Source organism: Diaphorina citri, unplaced genomic scaffold, assembly GCF_000475195.1.
Source record: "Diaphorina citri unplaced genomic scaffold, Diaci psyllid genome assembly version 1.1 scaffold1261, whole genome shotgun sequence".
NCBI lineage: Eukaryota > Metazoa > Arthropoda > Insecta > Hemiptera > Psyllidae > Diaphorina > Diaphorina citri.
In genome coordinates this window covers 26,614-47,350 of record NW_007378690.1, presented here as the reverse complement: position 1 = coordinate 47,350, position 20,737 = coordinate 26,614, and the positions used below count along the sequence as shown (strand labels likewise).

Here is a 20,737-nt window from a genome sequence, read left to right as displayed (position 1 = left end):
AATAATTCAAGTGTGTTTTACAACTCTCTCTGTGGCATAAAATAGAAATATTTTTCAAACGTAAAAAATGCAAGATGCTAGAATCGTACATGGACCTCAGCCAAAACGCTCTAGGAAATATGATACGGACATCACACAGACACAGAGAGAGAAATTTCATAGAAAAGGGCAAAACGTTAAACTAGGAAAGATTCGTTCTCGGAACGGCTGGCTTTCTCCTATCCTGTGTTCCTTCTCTCTTCGATTTCGGGACGATAAGATTTTAGGAGTTACAGTTCGATTAATTTATGAAACCTCTTGAAAAAAAAACTAGGAAAGAATAATAAAATGAGAATCCTCAATTTACGGATTTATCCTTTGGTTTCTATCTCTCTTGAAAAAGAAAAAATAAAAAATAAAAAAGGTCTAAAGGTGTGTCTTAAAACCGTACAATGCTTCGACAACATAGATTCACCTGTACCTATATATTACTTACAAGACAGGCGTACCTTTAGAGCTTACTAGGCTGGTGAAGTTCTTGCCTTTTCTGACCCTTCATTGACGGACATATGGCACAAACAGACGGACGGACATACGGACAATCACTTCGACAGGCGATAATCATAATTAGTCAAGATTTCAGATCCTTCCGATTTTAAATCCCCTTTCACTTGAAAATCGAGATCGGACAGAATCCTACCAGGGGTGCCCAAAATATTCGCCAAACCATTCTGGAGTTATTGCTATTGATACATACATATGTACTAAACTCAAATCTTGCCCAAAAAACGGGACAGATCGTTAGGGATCTATTATACCTACTGGATAATTTACTAAACTCAAAACTGAGGAGGAGAGATAACGTTGAAGAAGACTTGAGAGAAAAGGGATGGAGAAGGGAGGAGGCGTTGGATAGGAAGGTATGGAGGGGTAGGATGTCAGGATATATCTACCCTCCTTGACCTGGTGCTTTCGACGACACAATCATTTATATCTATACAGTGAGCTAAGATCTGAGGTAGCATCCACAGGCAAATCAGCCCGTGACAAGGAAAAAGGAGGGTAACGCCGACCCGGAATAAAATTGGAAAAAGGGTCAGTAAAATATCTCCAGAACGAATTTCGTTCATTTCATAATATTATCAACGCCCGGATTTCTCCTATCCTATCTTCCTTCTCTCTTCGATTTTGGGAGGATAAGACCTCCGTATCTCCAGAACGAATTTCGTTCATTTCATAATACCTATTATGAACGACCGGATTTTTCCTATCCTATCTTCCTTCTCTCTTCGATTTTGGGAGGATAAGACCTCCGCTGTCGCAGTTCTTTCAATCAAACCTCTGAAAAAAAGAAAAAAGGAGCCTTTGAGGAGAAAGTCCCTAGTAAATTCTCTGGTAGGGTGTCATAAACACTAAACTTGTGCTCAGGTTTTAGGAGATAAAAATCTGGTGTGAACATCACACGACTTTCCTCATCCTATTGAATGATGCTTATTTGAGTGTTCTTTTACCATAACTTTTACAATATGTCTAACCGTTTTGTTGCTATAGCTGAAAACCACCAAAAAACGGTCGAAATCTGTCCAAAAGCGGTCAAAATACCGCCAACCGCATCTCGCGCACATTTACAAGGTGTTTTATCTAAGACCACCTATTCCATTTAGATAAATCTACTACTTTCAGGACACCTTGTTCATAATTATTAGACCTACCTGTGCCTTCTGCAATTACAATATCTTCACTTTTCTTTCTGGTGAATAAACGAAAGTTGCTTGCGTTGATTACATGGCACTATAAAAATTACAAGAAGCAAAACTAGAAAAACACTCATCGATATCACATCGGAATGTTGATTCTATCTGGATATAAGTAGAACATTATCAGTCCTGTGACCACAAGTGTGGTTCAATTTAATTATGCTAGTAACGATCGAGATTGAGAATCGTATTTGTAGAGCAGAGTCCACACTATAAGTGATGTCGATCAACAAAAATGTCCACATTATAAACATTTTTTTTTTCTTGAGGACATTTGAGGTAGTTGATGCTTTAAATCAAGTAGCCACCGCTGCACCGGTGGCGAAATCACCACTATAAAAAGATTATTGAAATATGGAAATTGACTGAAAAAGAGGCACATAGAGAATGCTGTGATATCCACAAAATTTAAGTTGTGAAAAACTCTGCTTTACCACAAAAATTCCCAAATTCTTCGATATTACCCACCGTGCCTACAGCCTATGAAAACCGCCAAAAAGCGGTAAAATGCCGCCAACCGTTGCACCGGTCTAAACCAAAAGTTTCGTGTCGCATAAAGCCCTATACTACTTTGGTAACAGAGGTGGTGTGTGATGAAAGTGACAGTAAGTAAAGGTGAGTGAACACTTAGGTACACTCACTCTCATTAAGTCATTACTTAAATGTAAATAAGTAGCTAACCATTAAGTAGAAAACCGCCAAAAAGCGGTAAAATGCCGCCAACCGTTGCACCGGTCTTAACCAAAAGTTTCGTGTCGCACCCTTGTCACATTTGACAACTACATACCAAATTTCAACTCTCTAGCTCTTACCGTTCTCGAGATATTTTGTTTTTCACATTTGACAACTACATACCAAATTTCAACTCTCTAGCTCTTACCGTTCTCGAGATATTTTGTTTTCAGACAGACACACACACACAGACAGACACACACACGGACCAATGGCTCTAGGGACCTCAAAACGTGTTTTGACACTAAAAACTGACCATAGAAAATTTGGCCCGATTACATTACTTTCCTTCCTATAGGATAAGGAAAGTAAAAAGTACCTAACTATGTAGTTTAGGCACCCCTGATCAGATCTCCAGAACGAATTTCGTTCATTTCATAATACCTATTATGAACGACCGGATTTTTCCTATCCTATCTTCCTTCTCTCTTCGATTTTTGGAGGGTAAGACCTCCGCTGTCGCAGTTCTTTCAATCAAACCTCTTGAAAAGTGAAAAAAAGTGCCTAACTATGTAGTTTAGGCACCCCTGATCACATCGAACAATACTCGAATCTGCCTCACACATAGAGTGACATATCCAACATTGATCTCCATCGATATCTCCAAATCTCCATCAGATACGGATCTAGACGTTTTTCCTTTCTTCCACACCACACAATCCCCATTGTTCCATACTTGGCCACCTCCGGAGTCTGTCACATGTAAATATAGCATGCTATGACACATACATAGTGTCTGTAGTATGTCACGAATGTAGTGGCGTAGCATGATTGAAACTCAAAATTCAATGCTAAATCAAATTGTCTGTGGTGAAAACGATAGCATACTGCGAAAAAATAGTGATAGGGTGTCACATTGTCACAAGTTAGGGTGGAAGAACTCTATTATTGGACTATTTTCCCTCGTCTATTAGGGTGTCGGAAAGGTATTTTGAGGTATATTCTTTTCTATTCGAAATATCGAAGTGCCGAGTTTCCTGATACTTATAAAGTTCCGTATTAGAATTCAGGAACCCAGTCACTTCAGATACGGATCTAGACGTTTTTCCTTTCTTCCACACCACACAATCCCCATTGTTCCATACTTGGCCACCTCCGGAGTCTGTCACATGGAAATATAGCATGCTATGACACATCCGTAGTGCCTGTAGTATGTCACGAATGTAGTGGCGTAGCATGATTGAATGCCAAAATTCAATGTGAAATCAAATTGTCTGTGGTGAAAACGATAGCATACTGCGAAAAAATAGTGATAGGGTGTCACAAGTTAGGGTGGAAGAACTCTATTATTGGATTGTTTTCCCTAGTCTAGGGTGTCGGAAAGGTATTTTGAGGTATATTCTATTCTATTCGAAATATCGAAGTGCCCAGTTTCCTGATACTTATAAAGTTCCGTATTAGAATTCAGGAACCCAGTCACTCGAAGATTTGGACATTGTATTGACTCTTGTGTTTGGAGAAGAGGGGTCAGTATCTATTTATATTTATTTATCATTTTAATACCTTTCCATATTACCGTGTCTTGGTAATAGTGTAATACCGCATGACAAGTATTACAATCACCCCACACCGCTGTACAAACACACTACGGTATTGTCATTCGAATGTCAGTAGCATTTCATGCCACCTGACTGGCATATTGGCATGCATGAAGATTTACGTGAACTTATCATGGGTGATAATCTGCCATAATTTTCTCTCTTGGGCGATGATAGAAGATGGGTTCTTTTGTTCGAGGTACCCTCACGTATTGAATTGTTTGGGATTCGCGAAAAGAAAAGGATGACGATGATGATCATATTAATCATTATAGGTATGATGATGATCTTTACTGGGTTACTGGGTCAACCTAGAAAACCTTTCTTTTCCATCCACAAAAGAAGAAACAGTCACAAAGCATTAACGTGTCTTCTAATAGGAATAACTGATACAAACCATGCACCATTAAAAACCTAGACACACGTCCCTTTGACAAGACTAAAAAATACGCCAACAAAGTTCAAAATGTCCGCAAACACTAAACAGCACCTATACCGCGAGTCTACTAAACCTTAGAGACGTCCTAATTGAAATACCAGAGCAAGCTAATAATCAAGAAAACACTGACAAAGTAAAGAGAAGTTGTACAACAGCACCTATACCGCGAGTCTACTAAACCTTAGAGACGTCCTAATTGAAATACCAGAGCAAGCTAATAATCAAGAAAACACTGACAAAATAAAGAAAAGTTGTACAAAAGGAAGCTAGACACAAAAAGACCTAACAGAGAATAACACCAAAGTAACCGATATAAAAAAGAACCATAAGCAGCATTTAAACAAGATACCAAAGTACTTATTTCGACCCAGAAAAGCAAAGGGTTAGGTAGCATACGAAAAAAGTTCAAGTCAACACCTACAACTTTTCTCAGCTTGCTGACAAAATCGTCGATTTTTTTCCTTTTTTTTTCAATATGCTTGATAAAAGACCTAACAGAGAATAACACCAAAGTAACCGATATAAAAAAGAACCACAAGCAGCATTTAAACAAGATACCAAAGTACTTATTTTGACCCAGAAAAGCAAAGAGTTAGGTAGCATACGAAAAAAGTTCAAGTCAACACCTACAACTTTTCTCAGCTTGCTGACAAAATCGTCAATTTTTTTCCTTTTTTTTTCAATATGCTTGATTTTTTTAGGTAGCTTCTTTTTTTTTCATATTTTGTACCATACCTTATAATTTCTTTAGCTTTTATTTCAATTAGATTTTATATTCAAATTCCCCTAAACAACCTTAATTTTGTGTAAAACAAACTCTGTGTTCTTATTTGTTGGATTTCTAGTTAGTTATGTATAAGTTTCAGCTGTTCCAGAGATTTTTAGAAAAGTTTACGGTACCTTAGGCCAGTAAATAAGCTATGGAGAGGCCCCTTTTCTGAGTAAGATCCAAAGTTCACTGAACAACTAGTTTATAATTTATAACTAGTTTATAATTGATTTAAACCATTAGATTTTATATTCAAATTCCCCTAAACAACCTTAATTTTGTGTAAAACAAACTCTGTGTTCTTATTTGTTGGATTTCTAGTTAGTAAGTTTCAGCTGTTCCAGAAATTTTTGGAAAAGTTTACGGTACCTAGTACCTACACATAAAGCCACTTGCGTTACCTACATCATGCAATTCTGGGAGGGTGAAATCTCAGAATCAATTCTAAAGCCAGTTTTAGGTCCGTCAAGGAAAAGTCCGTTTGAAAAATCGAGTCAAAATTTTAAAAATGGTTAGGGAGGGATCTATTACTTTTAAATCCATTTTTTAACAAACGATATTCTATTCAGTATTTAGCATTCAGCGCATGAAGTTTAAAGTTGTGGGTCTCCAGATACAATATTAGGAAAAATACTCAACTTGAAATTTTTAATTTAAAAAAAAAACTCAACTTGAAATTTGCATCTTGGAAACTCAGAAAAGTCTCAGAATCAATTCTAAAGCCAGTTTTAGGTCCGTCAAGGAAAAGTCCGTTTGAAAAATCGAGTCAAAATTTTAAAAATGGTTAGGGCTCTATTACTTTTAAATCCATTTTTTAACAAACGATATTTTATTCAGCATTTAGCATTCAGCGTATGAAGTTTAAAGTTGTGGGTCTCCAGATATTCAACTTGAAAATTTTAATTTTGAAAAAAAGAAAATAAAAAAAAACTCGAAATTTGCATCTTGGAACTCAGAAAAAAAAACGTCAGAAAGAATTTTACTGCCAACTTGAAAATCTTGCTAATCGCAATTGAAACAAGATCCATGGTAATGAAAACAAGGTCAATGACCTTGAAAGCGCGATCCGCGACCTTGAACACAATTCGCCGATCTGACCCGAAGCAATTTCCGATCGACATCGACTGTCGGATTTGGACTCGGGATCCGAGCGTCAAGCGAGCAAAGCCGACCAGTTCCGATGTCTCACGGAAAGGAACGGAAACAAGCGAAGGGGGAGACTCACGTGACCCGAAGCAATTTCCGATCGACATCGACTGTCGGATTTGGACTCGGGATCCGGGCGTCAAGCGAGCAAAGCCGACTAGTTCCGATGTCTCACGGAAAGGAACGGAAACAAGCGAAGGGGGAGACTCACTCAAAGTGGTCGTGTATGATCCGAAGAAGTTAACGTGAGTATTAAAAGGGTTAAAAGTCAGATCTGACACTCTATCTAAGCAATGAAGGGTTAAACGTATACCAGCCTAGTTCGCTTAGAACGTCTGCCTGATGCTAGATTCCAGGTTCATTTCCCGGGGAGAACTGTATCCTAAACAGATACAGTTCGTTCTCGGAGAGGCTGGCTTTCTCCTCCTCCTGTCCTGTCCTCCTTCCCTCTTCCATTTCGGATAAATAACACCTCCGCTGTACAATGTCTAAAGGGCAAAATTTTGGGTTAATAATAATAGTGCTTATTTATACTGCTCGCATAGGACTGAAAAGTCCCTTTACTCCAGCAGTAGGCTACTACTATTGTGGTCAAATTCTCAAATTATATTGAGGATAAAATTCCATACCTCGGCTGGGATTGAACCCACGCCCTCCTGTTTAACAGGCGAGCGCCTTGACCACTACACCACCGAGGTAGGTAACCACTACACCACCGAGGTAGGTAACCACTACACCACCGAGGTAGGTATGCAAAACCTCACCCTTGACCATGTTCTAACCTGCCTTAAGCCTACTACTCACTATCAAGGATCAAGTAGATCTGACAGGCGGACCTGATCAGGTGTACCTGTCTGCTCTACCTGATAGTGAGTGGATGGGCTTAGATTATAACATAATTTCCTTCCTATACATTGGGTAGTTTTCTTTCTATAGAATAGAAATAGAAATGTAAAAAATCCAACACCACTTCTAAATACATCTGCCATCGGTCTAGGCACTCCGAGATCGAATCACGCCACAAAGCCAGCAACTCCAGCATCAGATCAGACGTCATAAAATTTATCTAGGTGAAATAATCGGGGAACGATGTTTGTGACAAGCATTTAAATATGCTTAACACAATTAAAATTCCTTTACTTTTGAACTAATTTAAGGTAAAACTAATTGAACGAACTAGTATTATTGTAGCCTAGAAAAAATTGTTGTAGCCTAGAAAAGACTGCGGGATTAAAGGGACAAGACTGCGGGAGTAAAGGGACTTTTCAGTCTCATTCTGGCAGTATAAACAGGGTATATTCTATTCTATTTTAATAAGTATTTGCATTTTTATGTGGTAATTTTCAGACCTTTTAAAAAAATAAGAAGATATTTTTCACTTACCGTAGTTAATGTTACAGGGGGTTTCTCATAGGTTATATCGGACAGAAGATAGGGCACTAACTCCTCAGCCAGTAGTTCTATATTACTAGCACATCCTGCTACAGTAAGCCAGGAGTGTAGCGTTCGATATACACCACAACGGAGAACTCTGCAAAAAAAAAAAAAGAAAGAAATTAGGTTAGACGTTTCAGTAGGTAATAACTAATAACTGAGATCTTATCGTTTCAAAATCGAAGAGTGAAGGAAGACAGGATAGAAGAGAGCTAGCCGTTGCGAGATGGAAGCGAATCTGTTGTAGGTAATAACTAATAACTGAGATCTTATCGTTTCAAAATCGAAGAGTGAAGGAAGACAGGATAGAAGAGAGCTAGCCGTTGCGAGACGGAAGCGAATCTGCTTAAAATGTAAAACTGAATTCTACAGGAGTGTCTACTTTTGACATATCAGCTGAAACACGTCCACATTCCATTTTTTTCGCTTTCACCCAAACCATTTGATCTTTGTTTCAGGACTCTGATGACTTCTCTGCACGTCGAAATCTGGTCCACCAACCTCTTTTCTCAATAGCATCCGATCTAAAAGGTCAATCCACCTCTGATCAATCAATCAGGAGGCTCATCCCTTCTAGTGGAAACTGATCTAAAACGTCACGCTGGAATGCACGAAAAAATGACCTTTTTTTGGAATTTCCCTCACTGAGAAAAATAACCAGGGTGTCGGAAGCCTTTGGTTCCGGAACTCTAATATATCAGGAAGATCGACACTTTAATATACCTGTAGCAAAACCTAGCATTCCAACTTCCAACGCCCTAAATCAGGGGATATAACCGAATAATAGAGTTCTTATGTCCGCCGCTCACGCTCAGACTATCTGACAGGCATAGGTTTGTGAGACCACAGCCTAAGTTGGTGGGCATTACACCCTACGTGTCCTAAAACTTGAGCCACCCTACACTTGGAGAAAATATTAGGGTGCCACAAGTTTATGAAACTTAGGGTGGAAGAACTCTATCATTAATTGAGTTACTCGTACCTACTCCCGATAATTTAGATTCTTAGAATTCTAGGTATATGGTAAAGGTAAAGTGTCGAGCTTCCTGATATAGAGTTCAATATTAGAGTGCCGACATTCAGTCACTCGGTTATAGGCTTCCGGCATTGGCACTCTAGTTCTTCTCTCCGTGTATCATTTTTACTTTACAGACATATAGGTTTGTGAGACCACAGCCTAAGTTGGTGGGCATTACACCCTACGTGTCCTAAAACTTGAGCCACCCTACACTTGGAAAAAATATTAGAGTGCCACAAGTTTATGAAACTTAGGGTGGAAGAACTCGTATCATTGAGTTACTCGTACTCCCGATAATTTAGATTCTTAGAATTCTATATGGTAAAGTGTCGAGCTTCCTGATATATAGAGTTCAATATTAGAGTGTCGACATTCAGTCACTCGGTTAGGCTTTCGGCATCGGCACTCTAGTTCTTCTCTCCGTGTATCATTTTTACTTTTCCTTATTTTTTCTCAGTGTGGGAAATTCCCCTTCTCCCCTCTTTTTTCTGCATTTCAAAATTTAACAAAAACTAACCAGGCCGGGTTTTCGGGCCCCTCCTTTTTCTTTAAAATTTAACAAAAACTAACCAGGCCGGGTTTTCGGGCCCCTCTTGTTTTTTTTTTAGAGTCCGGGATGGATTTTCAATTCGGTGAGGGGCGCGAGTGCGTCAATTGTGGCGCCATTTCGACGCCCCTGTGGCGCCGAGATGGTACCGGTCACTACCTTTGCAACGCGTGCGGCCTTTATCATAAAATGAACGGAATGAATCGACCCTTAGTCAAACCGTCCAAGCGACTTGTAAGTGGCAACCCAGAGATTCTATTTTTCTTCTCTCTAATTTAATAGTAAGAATGCACCCGCCTTTCATCACTTGAAAATCTTTGCACGTTTTTTTTATTTTTCTGCCCACATAACTTGGTTTGGAAACAGGATAAAATCCGGATTTTATCCCAAGAGAATCAGGATTTAATCTTGGTTGAAGTTCTTGTTATTGTATGCTCCGCCCACATAACTTGGTCTCTAAAGGGGATAAAATCTGGATAAAAGCAGGATGTTATCTTGATTCTATCCTAGGTAAATGAGTTTGGGAAATAATGGGGTCATGGTTTAATTTTCCATTTTTTCGTGCACTTCAATGTTTTGGCTTTGTAAACGTTTGTTTTGACTGTCAATGATGATCCATTCATTCCTTTTGTTTTATGAGAAGGCTTTACAAATTTTGGATTCTTGTCCACTTTTTTTTTCAAACCATTGTTTGATTAAATAAACGAAACACCCTTTTAGCTACTAACACATTCTTAACCACCTACTATTATTATTTTTTTTTACTTTTTCCTTTTGCATGCTTTATTATTTTTCAGGTGTCTAATGCATGTGTATTGTGTAGTAATCTAACATTCTAACTTAGGTCCATATTTATTTAAACTTAGATAACTTCTGCATGTTTTTATTATTATTATTATTATTATTTTCGAGAGGTTTGATAAAGGGAACTGTAGCAACGGAGGTCTTATCGTCTCGAAATCAAAGAAGAAGGCCAGGACGGAAAGCCAGCCGTTCTGAGAACGAACCTTAAACCAGTTTCTGTTTTGAACAAAGATCGACCCTCGGGAATCGAACCTGCGATCTAGGTCTTACATGGCAGGCGTCCTACCTTCAAGCTAACTGTAGGTTGGCAGATTATATTGCATTATTTACGAAATTGACGCTGGTGTTACCAAATAAAAAATAAAAAAAAAATCTAAAATTTAGAATTTTCAGTTAATGTAACTTTTTTTTCCTGTGTCTTATCGTCTCGAAATCAAAGAAGAAGGCCAGGACGGAAAGCCAGCCGTTCTGAGAACGAACCTTAAACCAGTTTCTGTTTTGAACAGAGATTGACCCTCAGGAATCGAACCTGCGATCTAGCTCTTACATGGTAGGCGTCCTACCTTCAAGCTAACTGTAGGTTGACAGATTGTATTGCATTATTTACAAAATTGGCGCTGGTGTTACCAAATAACGAAAAATTCTAAAATTTAGAATTTTCATTTAAAGTAATTTTTTTCCTGTGTTGCTAAATAACAAAATTCTAAATTTACCTTTTCCGGTGTTGCCATTTCCAGACTGCCACCCGAAGGCTCGGCCTGTGTTGCACGAACTGCGGCACCCGTATGACAACACTGTGGAGGCGAAATAATGACGGAGAGCCCGTGTGTAATGCGTGTGGCCTATACTATAAACTACATAACGTTAATAGACCCTTAGCCATGAGGTAAGTTTGAAGGCGCAATAAAGACCCGTGTGTAATGCGTGTGGCCAAGGCGTAATAAGGACCTGTGTGTAATGTGTGTGGCCTATACTATAAACTGCACAACGTCAATAGACCCTTAGCCATGAGGTGAGTTCAATTTGAAGGCGCAATAAGAACTCGTGTGTAATGCGTGTTGCCTTTACTATAAATTGCACAATGTCAATAGACATTTGGCCATGAGGTAAGTTCAATTTGAAGGCGCAATAATGACCCGTGTGTAATGCGTGAAGCATATACAATTAGGTAGGTTTTTTTTAGTGTGGCCTATACTATAAACTACATAACGTTAATAGACCCTTAGCCATGAGGTAAGTTTGAAGGCGCAATAAAGACCCGTGTGTAATGTGTGTGGCCTATACTATAAACTGCACAACATCAATAGACCCTTAGCCATGAGGTGAGTTCAATTTGAAGGCGCAATAAGAACCCGTGTGTAATGCGTGTTGCCTATACTATAAACTGCACAACGTCAATAAACATTTAGCCATGAGGTAAGTTCAATGTGAAGGCGCAATAAGAACCCGTGTGTAATGCGTGAAGCATATACAATTGGGTAGGTTTTTTTTAAGACTTTTTAGAGGTTCTAAAATGGGAGGGGCAGAGAGGCAGCCGTTCCCATCACGACTGTTCGACTGTTTAGACTTAAAAATAAATTTCGCCCCGATTTGACAATGTCAGAGGTGTAGTTCGGCCGTTCTTCGAAAGTTCGGCCGACGAAATTTTTGAAAAAGCTCGAAAACGGCCCCTTTTTTTCAGGAAACCTACAATTTTCATTCTCTTTTTCATACTCATCCATTTTCTTTCTCCTCCAGGAAAGATGGTATTCAGACTAGGAAGAGGAAACCTAAGAAACAAGGAGGTGGTGGAGGAGGAGGAAGTGGAGGTGTAGGTTCTAGCGGTTGTAGTGCAATATCTAATCTAGCCCATCTGGACATAAGCTCTGGTGGATCTGGTAAGCGTCTCTTTTTCCTAAATTCGATAGCTTTTCTATTCCTTAGAAATCCATATGTAGCTTTTTAAGGTTTGATAGAGGGCACTGTAATCACGAAGTTTTTATCATCCCGAAATGGAAGAGAAAGGGAGGAGAGGATAGGAAAAAGCCAGTCGTTCCGAGAACGAACCTTAAGTAGGTATCTGTTTAGGATAAAGTCCGCCTCGGGGGGAAATTGAAACCCCGACCTAGCACTTACAACGCAAGCGCGGTATCCTCCAAGCTAACTAGTTTTGAAATTTACAACTGTTTTTATTTCGTAGCAATGAAACAACTACTACATTAGAGCATCTGGTCTGTGTGGTAGCATGCCCATTGCCCATCCTTTAGTATACCTACCTATCATCAGATGGGCGAGAAGGGAAAGGGACACAGTACTAATGTCTAATGTTGCCACTCTTCTCTTCTTTCACAGACCTCAAATCGGGCGCCAACCATCTTGACTCCTCGCCCTCCAAACTGCCCACCTCCTCTTCCTCCCTCTCTCACAACTCTTCCTACATGTCCCTCCTCCATCAGACCACCTCCAATCTCCTCCACCAGTCCTCCTCGTCCCTTCTCCATCAACCAATCAAATTTGTTCGCGGTATTCGCGTTTTGTTCGCGGTATTCGCGTTTTGTTCGCGGTATTCGCGGTTTGTTCGCGATATTCGCAGTTATGGGTTCGATCTCAGGCAAACGCAGATTTTTTTCAGCTCTTTTTTTACCGCAAATAATTGATGTTTTAGATTTTCTTGTGAGAGCTTAACAGTTTCCCTTCTTTTTATGCCCCCATTTTTCGATTTTCATGACAAAAAATAGATTTCTCACATGATTTGAGAAGTAAATATTCTGAAATTATGTATGGAACAAAAAACTCCTTGAATAACTAGGGTGCTTGTGTTATGTCACAACTTTTGGTCCTCACTGTAGCGTTGTGGGACCGGAACGTGTTTTTTTTTGGAAAAGGTTCCCCCCTAAGTTTTTTTTTTTTTTTTTTTTTTTTTTTGATAGTGGGAACTGCAACCGCCAAGGTCTTATCGTCCTGAAATCGAAGAGAGAAGGAGGACAGGATAGGAGAAAGCCAGCCGTTCCGAGAACGAACATTATCCGTACAGGATAAATTTAATTTGGAATTTGAATTTTCAACTTCAACACCTTTTGTGCCAAAGTATGTTTTGTTTACCCACAGGCTCCCATCCCATGTATGGAAAATCTATAGTCTTAAATGAGCGACAAACTGTTTAATTTTCTGGATTTTTTCATCAAACAAATACCAAAATTTCACTCAGAAGCCCTTCTTTCAGGTATTAACCATTGAAAATACACGTGAGCAGCCAATGTGGTCGCGCTATTACGCCCAAAGACGAAAAAAATTAAGGGAACTTTATTTTTGTATTCTCCAATATTTACGAAAGGAAAATGCAGCTTTGGTACCTATGTATCTACCTTTGTAATTATTCTATCTTATTTTATGTGAATATTTCATCTATCTACTGGTAGGTATCCGGTAAAGTAGAACTTGTAATAAACTTGATTGAATAAAAATAAAATTGTAATAAAATGATCTTTTTATGTGTGCAAAATTTTACGACTTCTTTCTTTTTCATTAGTTGAAGTAATGTCATAACAGCTGTATCTAGAGAGGTAGATACCTAGAAAGATACTTTCCTTTAAGTACTGAGTAGTCTTGGCTGAGAGGGACTGGAAAAAGCCAGCAGTGCCAAATTCCTCAGATGGTCACCCACCCAAATACCAACCATGCACAACGTTGCTTAACTCCAGTGAACCATTAGAAACTGGTGTATTCAACGTGCTATCGCCACCGACTAAGCTTAATTTTGGCCAAAAAACTCCATCGAAAATCAATAGTAATAAAGCGCCGTAATTGTGTGTATGCAATCCGCTCAACACGAAGGTCTCGAACAGAAAGTATTGCATCGTGTGAAGCGTTCCTTGGACGCCATAACTTTTTTTCCATGGAGGTATGAATGGTATGATAAATGGAGGAACAGATCCCTATCTCACCTGTACAAATGTTGGAAGACAAAATTTTCGAAAGGAAAAGAGGAGAAAAGGGCGTGATTTGAGCGCGAAATTTTGAATTATTTGAAATTTTGAAATGTAAACAAAATTGATAAGAGATAAAAGTTAGATTATTCGTCTAGCTCTTTTGCTTTTTTTGAGTTTGACACTTGGATTTTTCTTTTAATTCATGTAAGAATTTACTTGATGCTAATAAAATGCAACAGAATAATTATTTTAATTGCATAGTTCTTGTGTAAATTGTCTGATACACATGGCAGTATGTGCTTTTACCCAAAGTAATGTTGTATAACTGTTCCGGGTAGTTTTGCCTCTAAAATGGAGAGACAGATTTTTAGTGGGTTGAAATTCAACACTATTCAGCCTGAATGTCTTAGAAGATTTTTCCCAGTCTCTCTCACTCTCTCAAAAAAAAATATGTGCTCACAATCCCCTAGCCAGACATTGGCAATATTGGAGTCTAAGATATAACTATCAGAGGTTTCAGGGGGGAAAAAACAACAAATTTCCTTTTTCTTCTTTAAACTTGGTGTTTATTGTACAATGAAATACAAAATATACAAAAATAAACAGAAAATTATATACAAAACATTTACAAATGAACAGGGGAAATAATATTAATATGTAGGTACTTAACAAAGCCAACAATTATGTGCTTTTTCTTGATGGCATAATGGACCTTTGTAAGCTTCAACTAGCAAAGAATAGTTAACATAAGACAGGACAACACGAAAATGAGAAGTGTACTTACTTGTGAAATGTTATACCAGGGACCATAGAATTATTTCCACAACCGTGCATCGACATATATCTATTAAAAAGGCATTGAAGTAAAGGAAACAAACTTTGAGGCAAAATATTACTCAAAATCCACAACTTGTTAGCTTCACAACACTCGAAAAGTCACTTCGAAATGAACGTTTGTTCTGAAAAAATATTACTCAAAATCCACAACTTGTTAGCTTCACAACACTCGAAAAGTCACTTCGAAATGAACGTTTGTTCTTACGTATAGGGAACCTATACAAGGTAATGAGAAAGTATTGCAATCGGTCCAAATTTTCAAAATCGGGAAATGGGTGGAAATATCCGTTTTGGGGTCCCCTGATTCCAAAAAAGTGGTTTTTAGCCCATGGTCTGTACGTTACGTACGTACGTACGTACGTACGTTACGTACAGACCATGGGCTAAAAACCACTTTTTTGGAATCAGGGGACCCCAAAACGGATATTTCCACCCATTTCCCGATTTTGAAAATTTGGACCGATTGCAATACTTTCTCATTACCTTGTATAGGTTCCCTATACGTAAGGGTAATAGAAAGTAAAAAATGTGTTGAAATCAATTTCAAAGATGGCCGCCATCGAGCACGCGAGGAGGGGAAGTTTACCTCCGCTTGAGATCGTTACCCTTCCTCCACTTATATTCATACCTCCATGTTTTTTTCGACCAATCAAATGATTTGTTTACTGATTTCTAAAATTTGCACGTGTTTTCAAATTTGGTTATTTTGGTTAACTTTTGGGCTCATGTAGAAAGAAAAGTCAAGGGGAGAAAAGTGCACTTTTATCAGAATTTTCTTTGATTTTGAAAGTTCAACTGTCCTTTTAAGCTGTGAATTGTGTAGTCCATTTGTCGTTTCATCTAGAAATATCCTATAACAGTCGATTTCACGGACAGGGTAAATCTCCGGTTGAAAAATGAGTGAGAACTTGAAGAATCTGCTGTCGGACATAGTGTTTGAAAATGAGTTCAGCAGTCCTTCCCTTCAGACCATCCTCAAGTCTTGTAATGAATACCAGAATTTTTCAAATAAGGTGAGTTTAGGGACACTTTCAGAGGAACCGCAACTGCTAAGGTCGTATTGTCCCAAAATCAAAGAGAAGGAAGACAGGATAGGAAAAAGCCAGCTGTTCCGAGAACGAACTTTTAATCTATTCAAGATAACATCCACCCAGACAGGAATCAAACCTTAGCGCTTACAAGGCAAACACACTACCCTTCAAGCTAACAAGGCTTATTAGAGGTTTGACGGACACAGCAGTTTGAAGAGAACTTAAACAATGAAGGCCTTATTGTCCTGAAATCAAAGAGAGATTATGGATAGGATAGGTGAAACCCAGCTATTCCAAGAACCTTATTTGTCAAAGTTAAGAGTTTGCCCTGGTTGGGAATCAGACTCTCAACCTAGTGCTTACATGGGCAGGTGTGCTACCTTTCAAGCTAATCATTTCCAACTATCCATTGAATTACGATTGGAAGGCAGAGTGCACTTGGAAACCAATGCAATGTGCCAAAAGTAGCACTCCAGGGACCTGCTTCCTAAAAACCTTTCCACTTTACATTTCACAGAAGTTATAAGTATAGGTAATAAAAAAACGACATATTTGAGAGTTAGTGCTCTCAACCACTTTCTTACCCTTGGGTTTTCTTGCAGGATGTATCTTTTATCAACCAAATCAAACCTTAGCTTCGCGGTATTAAACACACTACCCTTCAAGCTAACAAGGCTTATTAGAGGTTTGACGGACACAGAGGTTTGAAGAGAACTAAAACAATGAAGGCCTCATTGTCCTGAAATCAAAGAGAGATTATGGATAGGATAGGTGAAACCCAGCTATTCCAAGAACCTTATTTGTCTAAGTAAAGAGTTTGCCCTGGTTGGGAATCAAACTCTCAACCTAGTGCTTACATGGGCAGGTGTGCTAACTTTCAAGCTAATCATTTCCAACTATCCATTGAATTACAATTGGAAGGCAGACTGCACTTGGAAACCAATGCAATGTGCCAAAAGTAGCACTCCAGGGACCTGTTTCCTAAAAACCTTTGCACTTAACATTTCACAGAAGTTATAAGTATAGGTAATATAAAAAGACATATTTGAGAGTCAGTGCTCTCAACCACTTTCTTATCCTTGGGTTTTCTTGCAGGATGTATCTTTTATCAACCAAATCAATTCCAACTTGAACTCAAACACCAACATAGAACAAAATCATCTTCTACTGAATACTGTGATACTTCAAGCTTCCGAAGAACTACTCGTGAGTCATGCTGTCACTTGGATGTCAGTTTGTATCAAATCTAGTGACACATTCTCCGCTAGCATTCAATCGTTAGACTATTCTAATCTTTGTGAGTATTATTATTTATACACAATTACATGTAATTTTGCACACAACTTCTTTTTTTTTTTAAAAAAAAGGGCCATTTATTGGATGGGCCATTTATTTGTAATTTATACTAGGTACTTAATTTGCTTTAATTTCCCTTTTTGTTCCAAAAAGGCTCTTTTGCAAATTAGATTTCTTTCATTCTCTGTATTATTTCTTTTTTGCAGATCTTCTCATATCTAAAACTCACCATTCTAATGACGTAAAGAAGCAATTTGTAGCGTCAATATTACCAAAGTTTGTATTGAAATTAGAAACTGTTCCTTCCTGTGCAATTGTATGTGGTGAGAAATTGAAATGTCTGGAGAAAGTACTGAAACACTATAATGGACCATGTTTTTCACATTATGTAAGTAGTGCTTATGGTGTTTTCTTGTTATGATTGTGACTCACGTAAGTATTTATTTCATGTTTATTATTATTATTTTATTTTTTAGTACTTAAATATTTTATGTGCTAAAAGTCTGGGGTTTCAACCAGGTCAGATGTACTCACAGGGCTACATGCAAACTGATAAACCTTTTTTTTTTTTACAAATTTATTCTCATGAGCTTAGGTCTACCTAAATGATGCCGATAGGTCATCCTTCTGATGATAGGCATGCTTTAACACAGGCAACATGAGTTTAATCAGGGTGTCTACCAGACTGGAAAACCGGGAATTGTCAGGGAATTTCATGGAGACTGGAAAAGTCAGGGAATTGTCAGGGAATTTCTCACAAAATTGACAAAAATGCAAAAAAGTCAGGGAATTTTTCAAAGCCTTAAGAAAAAGAATTTTCGGTCCATAAAAAAGTATGCAACCTTGAAGGGGCAACTCATATTTTCTCACAAAAATTTTGCCTGCGGCGCTGTAATTTTGTGTTCTATAACGTATTTGGGGGGGGGGAATAAACAATACTCGTCTTGTATGTACTTGTAATAAATTTGATGGCACATTCGTTCTCTTTTGACAAAATTTTTGATGGCAAATTCGAGGAAATCAGGCTGTATCTTGCAAATTATTGGTGTAAAAAAAAGTAGATATAACTTTCGAATTTTTTTGATATTGGCTTCTTACAAGTGCATATTTCGTGAACCATCATTCCTAGAACCCTTACATGCACACCGATTGATTTCTCGTGAAAAGTTATTAGTTACATAGGAAAGACTTCTTGGTCATCTTAAATACTCTAATGGAAACTCTTGTAAAAAAAAATCATGTTGAAATATTTGGAGATATCACTGGATTTTCATGACAAAGAATAGATTCTCACATGATTTGAGAAGTAAATATTCTGAAATTATGTATGGAACAATAATCGGGCAAAAAAATCCTTAAATTTGATGGCACATTCGTTCTCTTTTGACAAAATTTTCGATGGCAAATTCGAGGAAATCAGGCTGTATCTCGCAAATTATTGGTGTAAAAAAAAGTAGATATAACTTTCGAATTTTTTTGATATTGGCTTCTTACAAGCGCATATTTCGTGAACCATCATTCCTAGAACCCTTACATGCACACCGATTGATTTCTTGTGAATAGTTATTCCCTATACGTAAGGGTAATAGAAAGTAAAAAAAAAAAAAAAAAACAAGAAACCCTGGCCACGTTTTATGGACAAATTCATACTATTCTAAGAATAAAAGACTAATATGTTATGGTGTTATTTAGATTTTTTTTTCCAAAAAATTAAAAATATTAAGATTTGAAGACAAACATGTCATTTTGTTCGTAATTTCAGGGCTGGTAGAAATCTCATCCCGTATTCTCTGTACATATGCAAGCTCACGGTACATTCACTCAAGTGGACCAACACAGATGAAGGCTGCAGATATGCCTTGGAACGACCTTTCAGGTAAAAGTACTACTTGTTCGTAATTTCAGGGCTGGTAGAAATCTCATCCCGTATTCTCTGTACATATGCAAGCTCACGGTACATTCACTCAAGTGGACCAACTCAGATGAAGGCTGCAGATATGCCTTGGAACGACCTTTCAGGTAAAAGTACTACTAACTGGGTTCGATGTCAGCTCCCATGGCGTAGTGGTCACTGCGCTCGCCTTGCACGCGGGAGACCCGGGTTCGATTCCCGGCGGGGTCAAGAAATTTGTATCATGCAAATGATTGATTCCGTGACTGGCTGTTGCGGGGCCCACTCAGCCTCGTGAGGAAAATGAGTAGCTATGACATATAAATGCGCATAGCGACCGGTGCCAGCATGGTAGGTAAAGATTGGATTTTAGGATTATTAAGATATTGGGAAAATCCTACAATGCTGCAGTGAGCACTAAAGTTGTGACATAATGACACAAAGAAACTGCATTTACATTTTAAACAGATTCGCTTCCGTCTCGCAACGGCTAGCTCTCTTCTATCCTGTCTTCCTTCACTCTTCCATTTTGGAACGATAACTGATAAGATCTCAGTTATTAGTTATTACCTACTGAAACGTCTAACCTAATTTCAATCTCGAAAGACTGGAAATTTGGAAAAAAATGGACTGGAAAACCGAGAAAAGTCAGGGAATTTTATTTTTCCATTTTGGTAGACACCGTTAATATATCAGATATGTTTCATTCCTACAAAATACATAAAAATGGTGATGGAAAAAGTAGAAAATTTGGAAAAAATGGACTGGAAAACCGAGAAAAGTCAGGGAATTTTATTTTTCCATTTTGGTAGACACCCTGTTAATATATCAGATATGTTTCATTCCTACAAAATACATAAAAATGGTGATGGAACACCCATCTGTTTTTAAGCAAAATAAAAATTATTTACATGATTTTATTATTTTTGTTCTGTCTCCATTTTCCAGAAAGTGATCGAGAAGTTTCTCAAAATAAAAATTATTTACATGATTTTATTATTTTTGTTCTGTCTCCATTTTCCAGAAAGTGATCGAGAAGTTTCTTCTCCAATGCATCGAGATGTGGCACTCCTCCGACAGTCTTATCACTCAGGTGGGTCTGTGCTACTCACTGCTATCTCAACTAGGAGGTGGTGGCCACCAGACCGCACTGTATCGGGACAACTGGCAGACACAGTTGTGTAAGCTTGTCAAATACATGCATGAAGTTCTCGACCATGTGTTTGAGGATGTTCCAGAAATGCAGGTGAGGAACATAAGTGAAACCACTCCTCTTCTTTTTCTTTGCCTTTTCCCATGTACAGACATTTGGTTTTGGCTACAAATTCTTTGAGTGGATGGTCTTTGCACTCAACCTTTGCTTTTTTTTGTAAGGAAAATACAGGCTGGTATACTCACTGTTTAAAGTTCCCCAGCCAGAATAAGCTGGTGTACTCCCTGTTTAACGTCCCCCGGCCATACTCTAGTAGGTACCTAGGTAAAGTATCTAGATCTCAATGAAATACACTGTGTCTCTGTGCACTAATGCTGATGTTTACATGTTGTTTGTTATGTAAATAAAGCATATAGGTGCTATATAAATTACATTGGACTATCTTCAGTCTGGATTGA

General features: G+C 38.2%; 2 protein-coding genes and 2 long non-coding RNA genes across 4 annotated transcripts; 3 read left to right on the top strand and 1 right to left on the bottom strand.

Moving 5' to 3' along the window:
* Positions 1-4,338: 4,338 nt before the first annotated feature.
* LOC103515033 lies at positions 4,339-4,929 on the bottom strand. Its single transcript, XR_001809669.2, has 2 exons — positions 4,604-4,929; positions 4,339-4,496 (listed from the first exon to the last, which is right to left on the bottom strand). It is a non-coding gene; the product is annotated as an uncharacterized LOC103515033 (long non-coding RNA).
* A 1,539-nt stretch (positions 4,930-6,468) lies between these two features.
* LOC113469861 lies at positions 6,469-7,391 on the top strand. Its single transcript, XR_003393146.1, has 2 exons — positions 6,469-6,605; positions 7,358-7,391. It is a non-coding gene; the product is annotated as an uncharacterized LOC113469861 (long non-coding RNA).
* Positions 7,392-9,428: 2,037 nt separating this feature from the next.
* On the top strand, positions 9,429-13,280 carry LOC103515038 (GATA-binding factor A-like). Its single transcript, XM_008479954.1, has 5 exons — positions 9,429-9,593; positions 10,901-11,049; positions 11,901-12,040; positions 12,495-12,658; positions 13,251-13,280. The coding sequence occupies exons 1-5, from the start codon at positions 9,429-9,431 to the stop codon at positions 13,278-13,280; spliced, it is 648 nt and encodes a 215-aa protein (XP_008478176.1).
* A 2,322-nt stretch (positions 13,281-15,602) lies between these two features.
* LOC108253110 (proline-, glutamic acid- and leucine-rich protein 1-like) lies at positions 15,603-20,525 on the top strand. The gene is made up of 4 exons (XM_026827852.1): positions 15,603-15,921; positions 17,035-17,236; positions 17,442-17,623; positions 20,151-20,525. The coding sequence occupies exons 1-4, from the start codon at positions 15,805-15,807 to the stop codon at positions 20,457-20,459; spliced, it is 810 nt and encodes a 269-aa protein (XP_026683653.1). The 5' UTR covers positions 15,603-15,804; the 3' UTR covers positions 20,460-20,525.
* The last annotated feature ends 212 nt before the right edge of the window (positions 20,526-20,737 follow it).

Bases quoted from the DNA above. Each gene is read 5' to 3' on its own strand.
- LOC108253110 (XM_026827852.1), top strand. From the start codon at position 15,805: ATGAGTGAGAACTTGAAGAATCTGCTGTCGGACATAGTGTTTGAAAAT. The intron at 17,237-17,441 runs GTGAGTATTATT...TCTTTTTTGCAG, and splicing joins GTTAGACTATTCTAATCTTT to ATCTTCTCATATCTAAAACT. The intron at 17,624-20,150 runs GTAAGTAGTGCT...TCCATTTTCCAG, and splicing joins GACCATGTTTTTCACATTAT to AAAGTGATCGAGAAGTTTCT.
- LOC103515038 (XM_008479954.1), top strand. From the start codon at position 9,429: ATGGATTTTCAATTCGGTGAGGGGCGCGAGTGCGTCAATTGTGGCGCC. The intron at 12,041-12,494 runs GTAAGCGTCTCT...CTTCTTTCACAG, and splicing joins CATAAGCTCTGGTGGATCTG to ACCTCAAATCGGGCGCCAAC. The intron at 12,659-13,250 runs GTTCGCGGTATT...GTTTACCCACAG, and splicing joins TCCATCAACCAATCAAATTT to GCTCCCATCCCATGTATGGA.